Raw genomic sequence first — 22,101 nt, 5'->3', positions numbered from 1 at the left:
TGATGGGTGGTTTAGGGTGAAAGATGAAATTCTTCTGATATTCTGTTTTATTTAAGATAATATTAGAACTTCTTTATGGAGATGTTTGGCAGGATGTTGGTGATTTGAAACAGGAGCTCGGTAGTGGTATTAGGACCTGATTTGTGGGTTTAGAAATCATTTGTGTGATAATAATAATTCAACCCATGATGCCTGATGAAAAGGCAGAGAGTGAGAAGGAGAAAGCCCTCTTGCAGGTAGGAGATGAAAGTCAGTCAAAAGAATCTCAGAAGGAATAGTTAGGTTAGGAGAATCAGGAAGCTAACATAGGAGAATGTATGTAGGAAAAGCATATTGTTAACATAATTAAAAGCTACGTAGAGGTCAAGAAGGGATTTAAAATTAAGCTAATCTAGGCAAGAATGGTTTCAGTTGAGTGGTGAGATGGAACAAAAACATTAAGGAGTCTTGAAGTAAGTGGATAGTGGGGAAGAGAGGTACTAAGGATAAACATCTCTTAGCATATTGGCAGTGAGATTGAAGCAGGGAAGAGAGAGAGACCAGAACAGGAATGATTGATTAAGACATTAGAGAGGTTTAGAGAAAATGGAAGTCACCATGGGGATGAAGAACACTTTAAGTATGAGTGAGAGATAGAAGGATAGGGGATTGTGATCAGAAGGGAATTTCAGAATTCAAGATCATGGAGACTGAACAGTTATGTATATGCAATAGTGAGATTTAAGATGTGACTGTCTGTTTTATTTCCAATTTTGTCTACAAATTATGTTGGGAAAATTTAGCTGAACTGGATCTCACTTCAAGTTCTTTGAATACTACATATCTCAACTGCTTTTTTTCTTACTATTTAGGGAATAATATTGCTTAATCACTTAACAATTTTATTTTGTTTTTCAAAAAACAAAAGTGTATTTTCTTGCCTTATCATCTCTCCCTCATTTGATAAAAGGAAAAGAGAAACAAAACACTTGTAAAAATATTCACAGTCAAGGAAAAGAATTTCTATAGTGACCATGTCCAAAATATAAATGTCTTATTCTGCACCCTAAGTTCATCACCTCTGTTATAATGTAAGTAGCATGGGGGGTGGAGCCAAGATGGCGGAGTAGAAAGACGCACATACACATAGCTCCGAACCCACAGCCCATAGAACATCTGTAAAAAGGAACTCCTGGCGAATTCTGGAGCAGCAGAGGCCACAGAATAGTGGAGCGGAGGAGATTTCTGTTCCAGAGAGCCCTGCAAACCTCTTGTAAAAGGTCCGTCACGCTGCAAACGTGGAGCCCAGCCCAGCCCTGCCATGGCCGCACGTGGCGCAGAGAGGAGCAGATCCGAGCAGGCTTCGGAGACGGAATCTCCAGCGGCCGCACGGGTCCCTCCACCCACAGGTGACAGGGGTCGGTGAGAGGGTCTCTTTGGCAGGTCAAAAGGGGAGAGGGGCGCCCCCATAACTCAGGGCCCCTCGGGAGGCAACAGTAGAGGCAGAAGCAGACCAGGGCTCCCCCAAGCACGCAGGAGCCCGGATCCATTGTTGAAGGTCTCTGCATAAATCCCCTGAGGGAACTGAGCCTGAGAGGCAGCTCTGCCCCGACCTGAGCACCTGAACTTGATCTCACACTGAATAGCAGCCCCGCCCTCGCCCAAAGCCCTGAGGCTGGGAAGCAGCATTTGAATCTCAGACCCCAAGCACTGGCTGGGAGGATCTGGAGGCCAAGTGGGTGTGAAGAGAATATTCCGAAGTCAAGTCAATGGCTGGGAAAATGCCCAGAAAAGGGAAAAGAAATAAGACTATAGAAGGTTACTTTCTTGGTGAACAGGCATTTCCTCCCTTCCTTTCTGATGAGGAAGAACAATCCTTACCATCAGGGAAAGACACAGAAGTCAAGGCTTCTGTATCCCAGCCCACTCAATGGGCTCAGGCCATGGAAGAGCTCAAAAAGAATTTTGAAAATCCAGTTAGAGAGGTGGAGGAAAAGCTGGAAAGAGAAATGAGAGACATGCAGGTAAAGCATGAACAGCGGGTCAGCACCCTGCTAAAGGAGACCCAAAAAAATGCTGAAGAAAATGACACCTTGAAAAATAGGCTAACTCAACTGGCAAAAGAGGTTCAAAAAGCCAATGAGGAGAAGAATGCTTTCAAAAGCAGAATTAGCCAAATGGAAAAGGAAGTTCAAAAGCTCACTGAAGAAAATAGTTCTTTCAGAATTACAACGGAACAGATGGAGGCTAATGACTTTATGAGAAACCAAGAAATCACAAAACAAAACCAAAAGAATGAAAAAATGGAAGATAATATGAAATATCTCATTGGAAAAACAGCTGACCTGGAAAATAGATCCAGGAGAAACAATTTAAAAATTATGGGCCTACCTGAAAGCCATGATCAAAAAAAGAGCCTAGACATCATCTTTCATGAAATTATCAAGGAAAACTGCCCTGAGATTCTAGAACCAGAGGGCAAAATAAGTATTCAAAGAATCCACAGAACACCGCCTGAAAGAGATCCAAAAAAAGAAACTCCTAGGAACATTGTGGCCAAATTCCAGAGTTCCCAGGTCAAGGAGAAAATATTTCAAGCAGCTAGAAAGAAACAATTCAAGTATTGTGGAAATACAATCAGGATAACACAAGACCTAGCAGCTTCTACATTAAGGGATCGAAGGGCATGGAATAGGATATTCCAGAAGTCAAAGGAACTAGGACTAAAACCAAGAATCACCTACCCAGCAAAACTGAGTATAATACTTCAGGGGAAAAATTGGTCTTTCAATGAAATTGGGGACTTTCAAGCATTCTTGATGAAAAGACAGAGCTGAAAAGAAAATTTGACTTTCAAACACAAGAATGAAGAGAAGCATGAAAAGGTGAACAGCAAAGAGAAGTCATAAGGGACTTACTAAAGTTGAACTGTTTACATTCCTACATGGAAAGACAATATTTGTAACTCTTGAAACTATTCAGTACTGGGTACTGGGTGGGAATTACACACACACACACACACACACACACACACACACACACATGCACATGCACATGTACACACCCATAGAGACAGAGTGCACAGAGTGGATTGAAGAGGATGGGATCATATCTTAAAAAAATGAAATCAAGCAGTGAGAGAGAAATATATTGGGAGGAGAAAGGGAGAAATGGAATGGGGCAAATTATCTCTCATAAAAGAGGCAAGCAAAAGACTTATTAGTGGAGGGATAAAGAGGGGAGGTAAGAGAAAAACATGAAGTTTACTCTCATCACATTCCAGTAAAGGAAGGAATAAAATGCACACTCATTTTGGTATGAAAACCTATCTTACAATACAGGAAAGTGGGGGAGAAGGGGATAAGCAGGGTGGGAGGGATGATGGAAAGGGGGGCATGGGGAGGAGGGAGCAATTTGAGGTCAACACTCATGGGGAGGGACAGGATCAAAAGAGAGAATAGAAGTAATGGGGGGCAGGATAGGATGGAGGGAAATATAGTTAGTCTTATACAACACAACCATTATGGAAGTCATTTGCAAAACTACACAGATTTGGCCTATATTGAATTGCTTGCCTTCCAAAGGGAAGGGGTGGGGAGGGAGGGAGGTAAAGAAGTTGGAACTCAAAGTTTTAGGAACAACTGTCGAGTACTGTTCTTGCTAGTAGGAAATAAGAAATACAAGTAAAGGGGTATAGAAAGTTATCTGGCCCTACAGGACAAAAGAGAACATGGAGACAAGGGCAGAGAGGGATGATAGAAGAGAGAGCAGATTGATGATAGGGGCAATTAAAATGCTTGGTGTTTTGGGGGGGAGGGGACAAAAGGGGAGAAAAAATAGGAACCCAAAATTTTGTTAAAATGAATGTTAAAAGTTAAATAAATAAATTAAAAAAAAATAATGTAGGTAGCATGCTTCATTAGTCCTCTCACATCACTGTTTTTTTAGTTTATCAGTTCATCCAAGTTGTCTTTGCTATATTGTTAATATATAAATTTTTCCCTTCATTCTGCTCACTTTACTCTGCCTTCGATCATACAAATCTTGAGTTTTCTCTGAAACCATTTCATAATTTGTTACAATACCATATTCCATTACATTCATATATTATAAAATGTTTATACATTCCTTAATTGACTCCCTTAGTTTCCATTTTATTGTCATCACAAAAAGAGCTGTCATATATCTATAAATGTTTATTTGTATATGTAGAACCATTCCCTCTTTAATCTCTTTGGGATATAGGCTTAGTGGGGATATTGCTTTGTCAAAGGGTATGCACAGCTTAGTAACTTTTGGGATATAGTTCAAATGACTTTCCATAGGGGCTGGAATAATTTAAGGTTCCACTAACAGTTCATTGAAGTGCTGTTTTTCACAGCTGCTTCAGAATTTGTCATTTTTTTTATTTGCCTGTTAGTGTTTGTAGCCTACTATTAGCATACTCTATGATTTTTTGCAAATGAGGTTTTACTCTTAATCTGAGACTTCTTTTGGGTTCTACATGGTAGAGATTCATTGTTTCTAAGATGTCTGAGATCATTTGCTATCCTTCTTGGGCAATTGTTTTGTTAAACTTAACCATGAACTTGTATTAGCATCAGTGCTTTTCCTTTCGTCCATCTCCTATTTTTCAGAATACAGGAGCTTGTTTTACAAGTTGCTTTGCAGGTAATGTAACTACATGCACCATCTGCTTACCTTTATTTTTTCTTTTAAATTAGTGTTGATTTTGACTTTTACTCCAAACTGTCAATGATACAGCTACCGTGAAATGATTATGAGAATTACCGGTATGTTAAGATAATGCAAATTTCTCTCTTTTATGGGTGATGGAATATTCATAACTCTTTCTGAGTTATCTGTCGACTTTTAGTTTCTTTGATTTTTTTGACCATGGCACATGTTTTCTAACATATTTTGCTATTATCCTGGGTACCCTCTTTCATACTATAGTCAGAACATCAGCGTGTGTGTTGACTTGATTTGGAGGCTCTTGTCAGTCTCTTCATAGACTTGCTTTCTTTCACTCTGCAGTAGAAGCCAGCACATAATTATCTTAATTTTGATGTTGATGAGGACTTAAAGATGATGAGCAATTTCCCATGAAATAAAGTATCTAATTTTCAAAGAAGAACCTGTGAAACATCTTTCCACTTACTTGTAACTAATTTGTCTTTTAGTTTAATTGATAGTAAGAATGTCAGGTTTTTGTACGATTAAATTTATTGTTATGTCAGCTCATTGGTATCTGGTTAAAAATTGCTTGTAAGATTAATATCATGTATAAATTAATGTTTTATTTGAATAAGAAGTGTTAATTATCACTCCCTGCTCCCTTGTGTGCCATTCTGCCACCATCACTGCAAGGACATAAGAAGGCTGAATATGATTGAAGGACATTTTTTGTATTTTTTTCTGTCTTTAGAAAAATTAATCATTTCCTGGTATTTTTCTTTCTTTTTCAAGACTGGCACATTCCTGCCTGATGCATTGCAGAGTCAGACCTGTTGAGACTAGCATGGAGTCATAGAATGTGCTAGCTACTAGTAATTTGGTTCTGCTCTCTTTTTGATAGTTATCTCATAGTTTATTTTAATTAAAAATAATAGTTTTATTGGTTCTTTGCTTTGTTTTCAATTTTTAGGATTTGTATTTTGTCATTCATCAGATTTTAAAAATTGATTAGTTTTCTAGTATTTCTAATTGCATTCCTAATTCTTCGGTATATTCTCTCTCCCTTCTTCTCTACTCCACCCCCTTCTCTTTGTCTCTCTCTCTTTCTCCCCTTCCCTCTTTATTTAAAAAGAATTTAGAGATATGAATTTCCCCCTAAGACTACTTTGGCCACACCCTCCAAATTTTGGAATGTCATCTCGTTGTCTTTATCTTTAAGGAAATTACCTTTCATTTCTATTTTTTGTTCTTTGATCCGACATTTCTTTAGAGTTTTTGGTTTTCTAATACTTTTTCCAGTGAACCTGAATTGCCAAAAGTCTGTCATATCTAATTTTTCTAAAATTATCTTCAGGTCCTCATCTTTTCCCTTATTTTAAAGAGTTTTATGAACTGCTGCAGAGTGAAGTAAGCAGAACTAGAAAACAAATTTATAATATGACAAATATTATAAACATGAACAATTTTGAGAATATTTTGTAAATAGAAAATGAAATGAATAGAACCAAGAAAAAAATTGACACTTGTAGGAACTCTGATCAGTTTAGTAACCATCCATCATTCCAGAGGACCAAGGGTCAAATATGCTGTCAGTTTCAGAGAACTGATGAATTTAGAGCATAGATGAAGCATACATATTTTTGTATATAACTAATGAGGGAGTTTTTTTTTTTTTGATTTAACTTTGCCTTTTGTTACAAGAATTTTTAAGTGGGTGAGGAGTTAGAGGGAGCAAGCAAATTTCTGTTTTTTGTTTTTTTTTTTAAGTAGAGAGGTAGGAGGGTTGCTACAAATGAGAAACATTACATTTGCTTTCAGACATTATTGCATTATTAGTTTTATTTTGTTACAAGAGACCCTTCTACAAAATGGAAGTAATCTGTAAATATTTGTAATGTACAAGTAAAACAAAAGTTGTAAAATAAAAATAAAATAGAATTTGTCAGAGCTTTCACCCCAGTGGCATTACCTTCAGGCACCTAAGTAGTATTAAAGAAAGTATTCTATTGTTACTTTTAAAAAAATTGCTCATTCCCTGTCCCATTTTTCCTGAGCTCCCACTGGAACATACATATATAGAACACATTCCCACAACTAAGAGGCTCTTTGAAGAAAAGTATACCGAGAGATGGATCGTGTCGGACAACATATTTATAGGACATTCTGCCCTTGCAGTACGCTACTTCTCTGTTGGGTGGAGGGAGCAATCATGCTTGGTCAATGAATTAATTTCAGTTCTCTTTTTAGTTCTGTGGTTTTTTCTTTTACATTATTGTATATGAAATTCTCCTGGTTCTTCTGACTTCATTTTGCATTAGTTTATGTCTTCCTAAATTTTTCATGTTCTCCATGCTATGTCATATAATGTATTCAACCATTTTTCACTTGACAGAAATCCTTTTTGTATCCAGGTTCCTACTGATCCATTCCCTCCATACTCCCCCACAGAGGCTGCTACAAATCTTATATTTTGGGATCTTTTCCTCTGTCTTTGAAGGAGTGTAATTTCCAGCAGTGATCCGAGTGTAGGAAGAATTGAATCATTTTCTAAAATAATTCCAAATTGCTTTCTAGAACTGTTTGAGCAATTCTGTTTCATGAGCAATATATCAGTCAGTCACCTATATATCAGTATGCACCTATGAAGTGTTTACTGTGTCAGGCATTGTTTTAATTGGCTCTAAGAATACAAAGAAAGGCAAGAGGGAGTCCTTGTCCTGAAGGAGCTTACCATCTGGTGTATCAGTATGCCTGTTGTCCTAAATCTCCTCCAACATTGATTATTTCCATCTTAGATAACTCCTAGGTATTAGGTAAAATGCCAGTTATTTTAAAATGCATTTCTTTTATTAGTGACATAAAGTGATTTCATACATTTGTTCTTCATTTGCATTTCATCTGAAATATTGTATGAATTATCACTTATTTATTGGGAAATGACTTCTGTTAATTAGGGCAACTTCTTACTGATTGTGAACATCACACCTTTTTCTGATATATTTGATATGAAGATTTTCTTCTATTAATTGATTGTTTTTCATATTATTCTGTTTTCACTGAATTAATTTGTGCCAAAATCTTTATAGTTTCATGTCATCAAAATTGTCTTTTTAGAAAAAGCTCTCCATCTATTGTCTTCCCTAAACCATAAGTCTGAAACATGCCTTTTTCTTTTTTTTTCTTCTTTTTTTTAATTATTTTTTAATGTTTAACAATCACTGCCATACAATTGAGATTTTGTCCCCCCCACACCTACCCCCCACTACCCCCCTCCCTCCCCACGACTGCATACAATTCTGTATAGATTCTATATATACTTTCCTATTGAGTATATTTTCACTATAGTCATACTATGTAGTCAGACTAAAATAAATGAAAGAAATCGTATAACATATCAGAACAAAACATGCCTTTTTCTGTACATTAGAATACAGCCTTTTTGGACTAATGTTTCTATAAAATAATTTTTAAAAGAATAAAAACATGAGCTTTTCATTATTAGACAGTCTTTGTACATTATCTCATTCCACAAATATCTGGTGAACAATTCCTTGGTTCACTGCTCTCTGAGTCACATAGTTATTTGCTAGTATTAACCTAGAAAACGTATTTTGTTGTTTTTGTTTCTGAGGTCAAATTAATCTTGCTAACTTTCATGTTTTAGTTCAGTAAAATTTCCAAGTGGTACAGAGGTGTTGTTCAAGTTGAATGTTCAACATCACTGATTTTTAGTACTTTGATATCTGAAGTACATCATAATGCAAAGCCAGAAGTACTGTTTTACTTAAAATGTAATAAAAATATAAAAAATTAATGTGGCAACACTTTTTGTCTTTGCCAGTGACTTGCTGATAACATTAACTTAAGATGAAGAAAGTGTCATAACATAACGTTCTACTGAGGAAAACTAAACATATGAAGAATTATTTTTATGTTAGATCATTAATTTTGGGAAGCAGAACTATTGAGTTCCTGTAAATGCCACTTCGAAATTGTCAATTTTAGCAGAGGAGTCAAAAATGTAAAGCACTCACAAATAATATACCCAAATGGTAAATGTCAGAATATTCCTTTTGTTCCATTGTTAAAGTGAAATGCCATATGACAAGGCTTTTTGACAAAATGTAGTCTCGCTACAATACGCACCAATGTAAAATTAATTGTTATTAACTGTATTTGCAACCTGAAAGATCATAGGTTAAAAAGGAACAACTTTAGACTCAGGAAGGCTGGCCTACATGTCTTGACTCTGACCATTACGTAGCTATTTGACTGTGAGCAAGTAAATCACTTAACGTCTGAGTTTCCTGGGCAGCTCTCAAAGACTCTTAAGTTACAGATCCTTTACTTATTTGCATCTTTTTCATGCTGGATCCTCCCCACACAAATGAAACCATAGATCCAGAGCAAACAGACAATATTTGCAATATATTTAACTTATTTTTATTTTTAATTACTTTTTATGTAAGGAAACTAAACAGTTACATGATTTGTGCATTTAGAATATATAAAATTCTCAATGAGAAAGTAACTAATGATCCCATCTTTTTAATTCTTAGAATACTTATACGCAAATTTGTAATTTTGCATATTTGAGATGTCAAAGTATTTACGGTTCAGCAGCATCTATTTGTTTATTCTTTTATGTGAGTCAGTAAAAAAACATTTATTAAATTGCTACTATATGCTAAATATAATGGTACGAACTTCTTGTTGCTGTGTGGGGATGTAAAGAAAGGCAAAAAAATCTGTCCTCAAGCTCAAACATAGACAACAAGCAAACCTATTATGTACAAACATGCTATATATAGGATAACAGTGTACATTTAAGAAAGGGAAAGTACAGGAATTAAGAGGGATTGGAAAGGCTTCATGTGGAGAAGGTGGCATTTGAACTGGGACTGGGAGGAATTCAGGAGGGAGAGAGTTACAGGCATGAAGGACAGTCAGAGAAAATGAATAGAGGGAGAGATGGAGTGTCTTGTTTGGGGATCAGCCAGGAGGGGCAGTGCCATGGCTTACACGTCAGTTTATCATCAGCAGCTCTAAAAGAGCACGTCTAGCTGAAGTCTTGGCCTTAACATGACAACAACTGAGATTACATTGTTTTATTCATACAGCGTTCCTTTTAATAGGGTGTTTTGCTAGTCAGTTTATTCACTGCTTTGCAGAAGATTGAACAAGAGTTAAGGAGGTTGGGAAGCAAAGTGGGGGTGAGGAATTTAAGGCTAAAAGTTAGGAATGTTTATAAGACTCATAAATGAAAGTACAACTCTCAAAAATTACAAAGGAAGTGCATAATAAAGTATTATTTTATTGTTACTTTTGAAATATATCTTTTGCATAATGGAAAGTTCATCTTGTAACATATACAGAGAAGCTTACTCTTCGCTGGAGTTGTCACCCTCAGCTTTGCAGCATTCTAGCACTCTTTTCTACCATTAAGCTAACTGCCTCCTGGCCATGCTGTTTGCACCTGGTCTTGTCACCAGGTTTGTTGGTTTGGAATGATTCCAATGTCTTGGATCCTTTTCTGACCTCATGAATTTTGGCTATTATAATATTCACCCCTGAGTGCTTCAGATAATATTCTTTATCATGTGAATTCTAATAAATTGATAAATTAATTGATAATTTTTCTCCATTATCTATGAAGGAAGAAATAAGATGAAGTGAATTTAAGATATACCTGGAAAGATTGGCTGTTCAAAAGAAGGAATGAGATCCAGGGTAGTTTGTTAGTGCATTGGTCATATGGAATAAGTGAGGCTTGATAAATAGAGAAAAAAGATTTGTTTTTTAAATCATCTTTACTTAACTTAAAATAATAAGACAGCAGTTGTGTACTGAGTGGGATCACCTGTGATCTATGGAGGCTTTGAGAGAAGTGGAGGGAACCCTCCGTCTAGCATGTTGGACAGACCCTCATTGGGGACCTTTGGAAAAACAATATGGACAAGAACTGCATAAGAGGTACAGGTATGGATTCCATGATACCTGTATCATCAGAGGGAACTTCTATATTGTTGAAATTACAGCTGCATTTTAGTAGAGTATTTGAATAGTAATACAGATTGGCCTCATCTTCTTTTCTACCTTATTCCTGTCTTGCAAGTTTGTAAGAATGATACCAGGCCATTTTTCTTTTACCAGTGTGACAGACTTGTAGACTTACTTCTAAAGGTCAAATGTAAAATTCTTTATAATATGGATGTTAGGAATTCTGCAGGTCATAGCAGATACCCAGATCCATACTCTCTGTATAGATCTCTGTATGGATCTCTGACCCTGGGAGAAAAGGAGTTAAATCACACCTCAACTGAAATCAGGGGAATTTAAGGCAACTAGTGTCCAACAGCTTGAGCCTAGAAGAAAAGACTCTTACGAACCTCACCTTTTTAAGCACTTTCAGAAAGCCCTTTGATTTCATTACCCATCATCCTCAGTATTCCCTTCACTAAAACAGATCACAACCCCTCCATAGTTAATAGTTGCATGAGTTGCTGTAATATGGTGTAGTGGGAACAGTGCATAGTTGGAGTTAAATTCCTTAGTTTGAATTTTGCTTAACTAGATGTGACTATAGGCAAGTCACCTAACAACTCTGAGCTTCAGTTTTCTCATCTTTAAAATAGGGATAGTGACACTTGAAATTTCGACCTCACAGGGAATTTTTGAAGAAAGCTCTTTGGAAACTTTAAACCTACATAAATGTGAATTTTTGCCATCATATAACCTAGTGTTCAGTCTCTTGCTGAGGAACTTAAAGAGAATCATATGAGTGTATACCACTGGTAATAGGGTTTGACATTTGGTGTTGGTAGGGACTGGCTATAATTGTGTTCACTGTGTGCACAAAAGTAAGATAAGTGGACAGAGTAAACAGCTGGGAAACTGGTGGGACTCCTCAATCATCTTTCCACCTCAAAGAATCCTAATCCTCTATGGGATTTATCATACATATGTGACTCTATAAGACCAGAATTTTAGTGATGGTGAATACCTTGATGAAAGTGGTTGTAGCAGCAAGCACCCCGACATACACGGGATGACCTGCTAGCACAAGTTCTTAGATCTGCTTTTCTAAAAGGAAAGCAACTTTTGAGGGGTTCAGCAATCTTTCTTAATCACACATATCAACAGAGAAAATACAAGCAGAGAAATAAAGACCAATGGACAGGAGTTCCAACTATCTCACCATAAACAATTCATGCATCACAGATCAACAGCCAGATCCAACTGTCTGATCATTACATACATACATAGTTACCAGAGAGAGAAGCACCAACATCTGGGTGTTCAAAGTTGGGAGGGGAGGGGTTCCAGCAACTCCTTAATGGCTACCTAGAGTCTCATCTGGTCATGTCACATGAACATTCTTCCAAAGGGTAAGCCCCCAAAGCAAAACCTCACCTCAGAGTATTTACACACTTTTCAGAGCCAGAGGGCATCACAACCCTCATGACCCAGTGCCTCATTAATTGACAAAAGCTGTGGCCCTTCCTATAAAACAAGCTTCCCCTAATCAAGCTTCCCTTAATGGGCTTCACCTGAGACCTATTTATGGGGGTATGGGGGGGGGGGGGGCGGCAGCGCGCATAGATCTTTACATTACACTGCTTCACACTTTCATTTCTTTAATGGTCACCTCCCTCGTCACTTCTGTGGCCAAAACAGCTCAACTCTTCCCTTCATCTGGTTTTCTAATATCCTGGACTTTGTTCCCACCCCATTTTAAGGTATCTTTGTGCCTTTGTACTGGTGAGGTTTCAGCTAAAGTCAGGAAGACAGAGGGAACATGATAGTTGGATCCAAGTATTTGGAGATCTGTCCTGTTTGAAAGGAATTAGACAATTTCTGCTTGACCTCAGAGTACAGCACTATGAATTATAATGGAAGCTGAAGAGACATATACTTGTCACAAGGAAGAACTCATTAAAAATGGGAGATATCCAAAAGTGGGATGGACTGCCCACTGAGGTCCTGGGTTCTTCCCTAGAGTTTTTCGACTGTATCTTGGAGGTTATATAATGGGTTCTTGTTTAGATACAGAGAGAACTTTAGGCTTTTATGTTCTCTTCCAGCTCTCAGATTCTGTGGTTCTGAATCTTAATTCTTAAGTAGTCAGTTCACAGGTATGTGAGCTTGGGCTTCCTCTAACATCACACTGAAGTTCATATGTCCTGTCTTAGTTGAAAAATGAGCCTTTGAAGTCATAGATATTTATATTTCAATTCCCCTATTCCTTAATGCAGATCTTGAAATTACATTAAAAAGATTAACAAATTATGTGTTTTTTTGGAGAATATGCTTGTCTGATGAGCCTATTTTGGATTATTTTAATCTTCTGCACGTGTATATCTCAACCTGGAAAAATATTCCAAAACCAAATTTAATTGAATTATGTGATTGCATGTAGAATTGACTTTAATTTTCTTTTTTCCTGAGTGCAATCTGGCCTGAGTATCAGGGAGAACCAACTCAATTTGTGTTTGGGATTTTGTGTTTGGCCAAATGGATTTGCTTTAAAATTGAAATGTAGTCATGAATAATTCACAAATGTTAACATGATGCTGAATAATAAAATTAACATATAGTCTTCAAGATATTAAGCACATATCTTCCCTAAATGATCATTTAAGTTTCTTAGCAAATAAATCAGCCAGAGAAAGATGTTCTTTCCCTTTATTCTTTGCTCAGATATTTTGATGGCTCTGTGACCTCACTGATGGGACTATCTCCTTCATTAATGAAGCTAGCCGCCCATTCCTGGCCCTCTCATCCTGTGTGATTCTTATCCTTGTCCTCCTGCAAGTCTTCTGTAAATTGTCAAGCCCAGTGTGCTTTAGAGCTTTATTAATCCATTCTTTTGTCTCTTTGGTATTTCCCTCGTGGTAAATCAAGTTCCTAATCACTTTCTTAATTATTAGACATTAATTCATTTCTTTTATAGGTAGAAAGTGAAATAATTCCTTTGTTCATTTTCAATGCCTGTCTGATATAACAATGACGTTTGTGCAGCACTTTAATGCTTACAACGTACAGCATGTAAAAATAAATCAGACATGTTTGTCTCTTGGATATCATTAATTATGGACAAGATTAGTGCCTCCCCGCTTTAGCTGCACATAAGAAAAGTAGGGGAAGTATTAATACACTGAATAATGCACTACATTATTGATTATTAATAATATATTAATACATTGAAAATAAATAATAAAATAATCAAAAATAGAATAAAAAATAATAAAACTTTGTAATGTAGGAGAAACTCCTTCTACCCTCAAACCCCATAAATCACTAGGAGAAAAGAAAAACTTGTTCCTAAATAGCATGACTTCAGATATTGATTTTCAAAGCACCTTTGCCCTGACTTGACTATATTCCTGTTGCAAATTCTAATAGGACATCTACAAACACCATATGACAAAATAACAAGTCAGCAAGTATTCAGCAGAATCAGTTTGGATAACATTGTTAGTGTTGATTGTATTTTGTTCAGGGCATTCTGGGAATAGGTAAATATATTTGTCTTTCCTAATATTATACTTATGTATTCTGTCTTACAGCAGCAGTATTTAAACCTATTAGGTTTTCCTCATCTCACAGTAGCAGTCTCTGAGAGCTTACTTATTTGTTTAGGGACCCTATAATACTCTTAGTAATGATTCCACTCCCTCTTGGCACTATTATTAGAATGTTTTCTCTAGTGTACCTGCAATACAAATAAAGGAATAAAGAAAAATTTAAACAACTTAAACTTTAAAAGCTAAAAACAGAAAACAAATAATGTAAAATCGAACCATCTGGATCAGGGGAAAAAGTGCAGCCATAGTAGCTCCAAATTGTCGTCAGCTATCTGCTTTATAAATCACGATCTTCCATATGATACTGACATGAGGAAAGCAGGTATGTTGCTTTCAGGTGATATCATAGCAATGGGAAAGAAAAATATATAACTTGAATGATGATCTGTGGATTTAAATCATGTTATAGGTCCAGGGTTTCAGAATACATTTCAGTGTTGCTTTGTTTTTGAGAATATTGCCTCTCCTTAGAGGGAAAGAGATGCTTTTTTTAAAGCTGTCAAACCTTCTAAACCCAGTTATGCTTATTTATGTTGTCCATACCCCAAGATAAGCTAGAGCAGTGAGTGAAAGTAAACCTAATGCCAGAGAAGTTATCCAGGGAGGCTGTGTCATCAGGAGGTCTCAGTGAGAGCCAGAGGATAGAAGTAGAGAAGGTCAAGATTTAGGATAAAAGCAAGTTGTTACCTGTAGAGCAAGCCTTTCAGGGAACACTTTGGAAGAGATGGGTAACTTTAGAGTGAGGCTATTAGAAACTAGTGGTTCAGGGGGTTGGGAATAAGGGAATGGTCACTGGAAATTGGGAATGAGTTTAAGACTGATGACCAAGGGATCAGAATCACTGCAACGGGAGGAGTTTGTCCAGGTAGGAGTTTACTAATCATTGATAATCTAATATTGTCCCAGGGAGGTTGGTCCAAAATAAGCAAGACGCTATAAAGAATGAAATTCCAAAGTCTCAAGAGGAAAATAATGCAAAAGTGCACAGCAGATATCAAAAGAAAATCTAGAAGGAAACAAAGAAAAGCTGGGTAGCTTTGAAAACAATGTGTAGTATTTATTGTATAGGTTTTCTTGAAATGATAATTTATTGTTTTGTATTGAATCCTCTATGTTAAGGTGTGTACATGGGGATTTTTTTGTCTCGTTCTGTGTTTGTTTAAAATGAATAAAAAATTTACAAAAGATTATTGTGATATAGAGGAAAGGGAGAGCGGCCTAAAGAGAATCATTGATACTCAGAAAACTCACTGACCAATTCAGATTTTTAAAAGATGTATGGAAAATGCAAGTAAGGGCAAATAACTAAGGATGACTATAAAAGAAAAACATGGTCTTATAACTGTGTCACCTGTATTTAAATCCTGAAAGGAACATGACTTTCAGGTGGGATAATTGGAGTCCTCCTCTCCTTTCCCCATTGCCACCTTGAATCTCATCCTCAGCACCTCCTCATTTGAGGTTCCCCCATGCACATCTACCACTCAGTTGGAATTCTGGGAACTGTTGTCTACTGGCCTCCAGGACCCTCCCTTTGTATCTTCAATGAGTTAATGTATGGTTCACAGTCTTTCTCTACTTCACAACTCCTGCCCTCATACTAGGGGACTTTAATGCACATATTGTTACTGCTTCAAACATCCTAACCTCCTAATTCCCTAGCTTACTCATTTCCCATCATCTCCTCTTTCCTATCTCAGCTACATACAGAGATGGTCAAACCTTCAATTTTGCCATCACACATAAATGCACCACTTCCATGTACATGATGTCTGAAATTCCCTTATCTGATCACAGTCTGTTGTCATTCCATCCCTCCCTCTGCCTTGCAACTCCCAAACCTGTTCATCTTCACCTAGATGTTCATTATGTCAACCAGAAGTTTGTTTACAGACTCCTTCTCTATCATTATCCTCTGGTGAAACAGTACAACTTTATCCTTTCCTCTTCTCTTGAGTCCTTTGTCTCCTTGTCTTATTTCAGCTCTTACCTTGCCAAGCTCCAGATTTGGATTATTCCCACCATCTTTCACTTTTATTCCGTGCTGCTGAATAAAACGGAAGAAATATCATGAAACAATGCTGCTTGGTACTACTCCAAATTTATATAATCTCACTTGGGCCCTCACTACCTTGAGGCAATCCTTTTGAACTTCTCTAATTGACTTACTCTCTCACTCACTACAACAGCTTTTCCAAACCTTTCATCCCTCTTCCTACTCTCTTTGCTAAAAACCTTCCTTAAAATTTCACTGAAAAATTGAGGCCATTCACTGTCTTCTTTTTCTCTCTTCATATCTCATTTTTCAGAGATGCTCTGTCACCATCTTGTCTTTCGTTCCACTCCTACATGGAGAAGTCGCCCTCCTCTTTGCCACGACAGACCCTTATATATGCGTAACTAATCCCATTCCATCCTATCATTTTTCATCTTATGTACGCTGAAAGTTTCTCTGATCTATTATCCCGCCCTAACTTCTCTCTTAACCTCTAGTCTCACATCTGCAACTGCTTATAATAAAACATCTTGAACTGGATGTCCTGTAGACATATGAAACCTAATGTATCCCAAACTGAATTAATTTTCTTTCCCTACAAACTCTGCCCTGTAATTAACTTTCCTTTTACTGTCAAGAGCACTGCCATCCTCTTAGTATCATTCAGGCTTTCAAACTCTTCCGGCAAGGAAGGATGAACACACACACACACACACACACACACACACACACACTCACACACACTCTCACACTCTCACACCTCTAATATCCAATCTTTTGCCAAGTGCTGAGAATTTTACTTCCATAACATCTTTAATATACATGACCCTCTCTCCTCTGACACTTCCAGAACCTTGATATAATCTCTGATTATCTTACACTTGGACTATTGCAATACCTTTTAATTGGACTCCCTGCCTCCAGTGTCTGCATTTCAGCCCATCCTATGGTTGATGGTCAAACTGATCTTCCTAAAGCAAGTCTGACCTTGTCACTTTACTTCTTAACAACTCCTGTTGTTCTCTGTCACCACTAGAATCAAATATAAAATCCTCTGTTTGGCTTTCAGATCTATTTATAGACTGCCCCCCTCTTAGCTCTCTAGTTTTCTTTTACCTTACTCACACACGTGCCAACCAGTGACACTGACCTTCTCGATATTCCTCACACAAGATGCTCCTTTACCAACTCTGGTCATTTTCACTAGCTGTCTCTTTTGCATGGAATTCCCTCTCTTGCTCGCTGCATCCTGGCTTCCCTGACTTCCTTCAAGTCCTAGCCTAAATCAATTTGAAATATGATGTCTAGGCAATTTATTTTGGTCATGGTTTTCAGGTATTCGAATGATTCTTAATTTTTATCATTAAAACAAATAAAAAAATTTCAGCTGTTCCATGTTTCAGGGAGAAAGAAAAAGGGGAGAGAGGAATATTGGGAGAAGAAAAGTGAGGGAGGAACCCAGAGAGAGAGGGAAGAGAGAGACAATTGGGAGAGGGGGAGGGAGGGAAAGAGGGGTGTCTTGCTTGTTGGTCTTTGTCAGCTAATGTCAGACAGTATTCCAAACCAGGTTTTCTATCTACAGGTTTAGTACTGGATGTGTCTTGCCTGAGACACTGAGGAGCTGTGTGACCCTTAATAAGACATTCCACTCCATTCAACTGAACAAACACTTAATAGGCAAACTGGACTTGGTTAGGTGCTGGAAAGACAGAGATAGAAAATGATAGTCTTTGCCATTAAAGGCTTTGTAATATTCACCTTCTCTGAACTCCTTCTCATCTTCTTTATCTTTCTCCTCTTCTAGTCTGAAAGACTTGCTTGGCCCACTGAAAGGTGAAGTGACCTGCCCCACCAGGATGTATTAGGCACAAGACTTCAAGCCTTGTCTTCTTTGTATAATATTTTTCTTACAACAACCCTGTAAAGTAGTCAGCATAAATATGTAAGACTTACTAAAAAAGCAAAATAAAATTATGCATTTTTATAAAACTTGTTAAAAAACTTGCTATGTCAAACTTTACAGTTATTAGGAATGTGCAGTTACCAAGAAGTGGAGAGACTTGACTGTGACTACACATTTGTCAATTGTGTGGAAATTTGACCTGGTTCTCCTCGATTTTTGTCCAGTAACAATCCATCTACTATACCATGCTACCCTACTTACCTAATAGGTGAAATCAAAAATCAAGATGAATGAATAGAGATGAAATGTACATTATTATGCTATAAAACTGAGAATTCCTATTGCACAATGGAGTACCTGCATTCAGATCCTGTCCTTGGCCTAGGGTTAATCACTTAATCATGTGAACAAACCTCAGGGTCCTCATCTGGAAAATGAAGTGATTGAACCTAAATAACTTCTAAGGCCCCTTCTAGGTTTAAATCAGTGAGCTATGGTCCTGTAGAATAATGCCTTTGGAAAGTTATCAGGTACTTATCTGTGTTCCAACAGGCTAGTATGGTAGACAGAGCGATGCCTAGGCTTTAGAGGACAAATTATCTGCTTAAAAATCAAATATGTCCTCTGTCAAAAGAGTTGTCTTGTTTGAGAAACATCTTTATGTGACTAATTTTCTTCATCAAATGAATGATGCCAAGGAATAAATGGACAAAGTGAACATTCTTCCTTGTTAACCATTTTAAACTATTAATTTTTCGAATGTCAAATGTACTTAGAAGAAATGGTGCTATACACCTTAGAGAAGTTTTATATTTCCATCCTAATAAATACCATCCAAGCTATAATAGCTCCACGAATGTAGGCCAAGTGGTGCTTGGCAGTGAGCATTAATTCTTCACCCAAACATAAAGAAACTTCACTTTCATTTGCTCTTCCAACAAGTCCAACATTGTTAGTTTTATGATCAATCATAGCTGATATATGCACAGAAATGGGGCATTAGGTACCGTAAGAGCTTCACCAATTCATGCTATTATGGCCTCTGGGTAGCCATCCCATGGTAGCTTAAATTTCAGTCCCTATTGACCTGGGCTGGATTTAAGCTCATGAGAGAAAACATATGAAAATGAAACCTACTATGAAGAAATGTATTCAGAAGTAGAAAACATTAACCAAGAGATGAAATATGACTAATACCCAGTTCTAGGTTGATTTCTATAATAGTTTTAATCTTTCTTATAACAATATGTTTACCCAGGTAGTTTTTAAAGAAAATATGATTACTATTTAATAAAATTTCATTTAGGTCTTTGTATTGAATCTCAGCAATACATTTTCCCTCTCATTTCTTCTGTTATAGTGATTTTTTTTTTAATTCAGTGGCAATGATCAACATCATTGAACCCCTGAATGAAACTGGCATTGCTGCAAAATTAAAGGATCAAATAGAAGCAGATTTTTAAAATTAATCAGAATCTGCATGCATGAGGTCTATTATGTTTGGCACTACTCCCTGTCTTTTTACAACACACACACTAATTCCCAGTCCTGGAAGTTACTTCCAATTTCTGTGAGTCTTAAGGATAATAGGTAGTAAATCTGCTGCTTCCATGAACACTTTCCCATGTTTGTTTCATGCCTGAAATAAAGAAAAAACAGATATATTGATACATCTGCGTTTCTATAGACCTGGGACAGTTCATACAGGTCTTGCCAATTTCATTGTTGCTATGCCCAAATTTTTCCAAATGGTCAAAATTATTTTTTAAAAAATTGCTTTGTTAACACCCATTATATGCTCTAGATCAGGTGTGAGAGTTGAAAGTAAGAAAGAAAGGAAAGTAACAGGAAAAGAAATTTCAGATGAATAGCTACGAAAAGATAAAGCAGGCCTGAGAGGCTGAGGGACGACTTAGAGAGACCAAGCTTATATCAATCACTGAAAAGTGAATTTGGACTTAGAAATAAGTATTTATGACTTACTTTTGCTACTTTGTAAACACATTCATAACTTAGTCTAACCTATATGATACCCTACAAGCTCAGGAATACAATTACCAAAATAAAAAATAAACAAGGTCAATTCACAGCAAATAAGGGAGAGATTAAAAGAATTTTCAAAACTTCCTCTATACAATTTTATGTGAGCAACTTCAAATTTTAAAGGAAAATGGATGATTACCTCTTAAAATCTGAAATACTCATATTAAAAGAACATGAAATAGAGCTCTTAACCCAGTCTCACAAAGTAAAACTGAACAAGGTATAAATAAGAACTACTAAAGGAAAAAAAAAATGTTCCAGACAAATGTCTAAGTGAATCAAGTCAAACTCTGAAGGAGGAATTGATTGCTACATGGATTATTTTTGATAACTGAGAAAAAAACATTTTTTATCAAATTCCTTTTTAATTTTTTGAGACAATTATGTGCCTAATACTTAAACCAGAGAGGGAGAATGCAGACAGAGCACTATAGCTCACTATCACAAATGAAAATTTATGAAAAATATTAAATCCTTGCAAAAAATATTACAGCTCTAAATCTTCCAAATTTTGTATTGCAATAAAGTTGGATTCATACCAGGAATACAAGAATGGTTTAATATTAGGAAAAGATTACCATAATCATAGTAAAAGCAAAGACAACATAAACTACATGGCATACATATCTACATATCAAGAGGTAGAGAAAAGGCCTTTGAGAAAAAACAACACTAAATGTATGCTAAAAATCTAAGAAAGCACAGGCAAAGAAGAATTATTTTTCAATATGATTTTTTAAAAAATGTATTTGTTGTACTCCCTCTGGAACTACTACTGTAACTCCCACTTCTATATACATATCTATATATATCTATATCTATATCTATCTATCTATATATGTAGCAGGTTGGGTCTCTAAGATATGTGTGTGTGTGTGTATGTATATGTATATATATATATGTATATATATAGGATTTACTAGAGAGTTGTAACCAGAACAGTTGGTACAAATTCCTCCAAATTGGGATGTACTCTGGCCTTGAACACACTAGATCTTTGGTGGGGGACATAGTGAGGCACACGTGTAGGGAAAATGAGTGCCAAAAAGATCCCTTCTGACACTTCCCTGGATGCCCTTTTCTCCCTCCACAGTGTTTTCTCTTGTTTTTAGCCCTCTGCTGGCCTCTGAGTGCTGGTAGCTTTCACTTTTTCTTTAAAAATCACAATATGCAATTGCCACTGTCCTTGAGTGACTGTCTTTCTACATTGTTATTCAGGTGTCTTTTTCTGTCATCAGCAACTACCATTCTGGTGGTTATTTTCTTACCACCTTTAGTTTAGATGTCAGAGATAGTGAACACTCAATCTTCTAGAAGGCTAGAAGCCTCAGTTGCTTCTAGGTTGGCCCTTCCAGCTACTGCCCTATATTCTGTCTCAGGCTTGTAATGCCCATAGTGTTGCTGCATGGCAATGTCCATCTCCAGGTTGCTGATTGGTCACCTCTTGACTCTTGTGGCTATTCCATTATCAGTGCCCGTGCTCCCACCATGACAAATCCTGATGAAGTCAAAGAAAAACTTTATGAAGACCTAAAGACCCTTATCATGAAGTGTGCCAAAAGAGGACAAGCTTATAATTCTGAGTAACTTTAATGGTAGAGCAGGCTCAGACTACCTGACTTGGCAGGGGGCCCTAGGGAGGAATGGAGTTGGAAATATCAACAGTAATGGTCATTTGCTGCTGAAGACTTGTGCTTCACACAACACCACTCTTTTTCGTTTACCTAAATGCAATAAAACTTCATGGATGCACCCTCGCAGCAAACATTGGCATCTAATAGACTATGTGATTGTAAGGAGAAGAGAGACAGGATGTGAGAGTGACAAAGGCAATGTGTGGTGCAGAGAGCGCTGGACTGATCATAGACTTATCCTTTCCAAACTAAATATTTGCATTCATCAAAAGCACTAGATCC

General features: G+C 36.9%; 1 protein-coding gene across 13 annotated transcripts in view; it reads left to right on the top strand.

The window, feature by feature from the left end:
• The window catches only part of CEP128 (centrosomal protein 128), a 559,633-nt gene that overhangs the window by 250,674 nt on the left and 286,858 nt on the right, over positions 1-22,101 (top strand). Inside the window, exon 19 of one of the 13 annotated variants that reach the window (XM_072623255.1) lies at positions 18,044-18,240. The exons of the other annotated variants lie outside the window; for them this stretch is intronic. Within the exon in view, the coding sequence (XP_072479356.1) occupies positions 18,044-18,048 (5 nt within the window). The 3' untranslated portion in view covers positions 18,049-18,240. Of the gene's footprint in view, positions 1-18,043; positions 18,241-22,101 lie in introns of those variants that run through there. 13 annotated transcript variants of the gene reach the window in all.

The sequence above is a fragment of the Notamacropus eugenii genome, chromosome 7 (assembly GCF_028372415.1).
Source record: "Notamacropus eugenii isolate mMacEug1 chromosome 7, mMacEug1.pri_v2, whole genome shotgun sequence".
NCBI classification, from domain to species: Eukaryota; Metazoa; Chordata; class Mammalia; order Diprotodontia; family Macropodidae; genus Notamacropus; species Notamacropus eugenii.
Note: the sequence above shows the minus strand (reverse complement) of the source record. Positions and strands in the feature narration are given on the sequence as shown.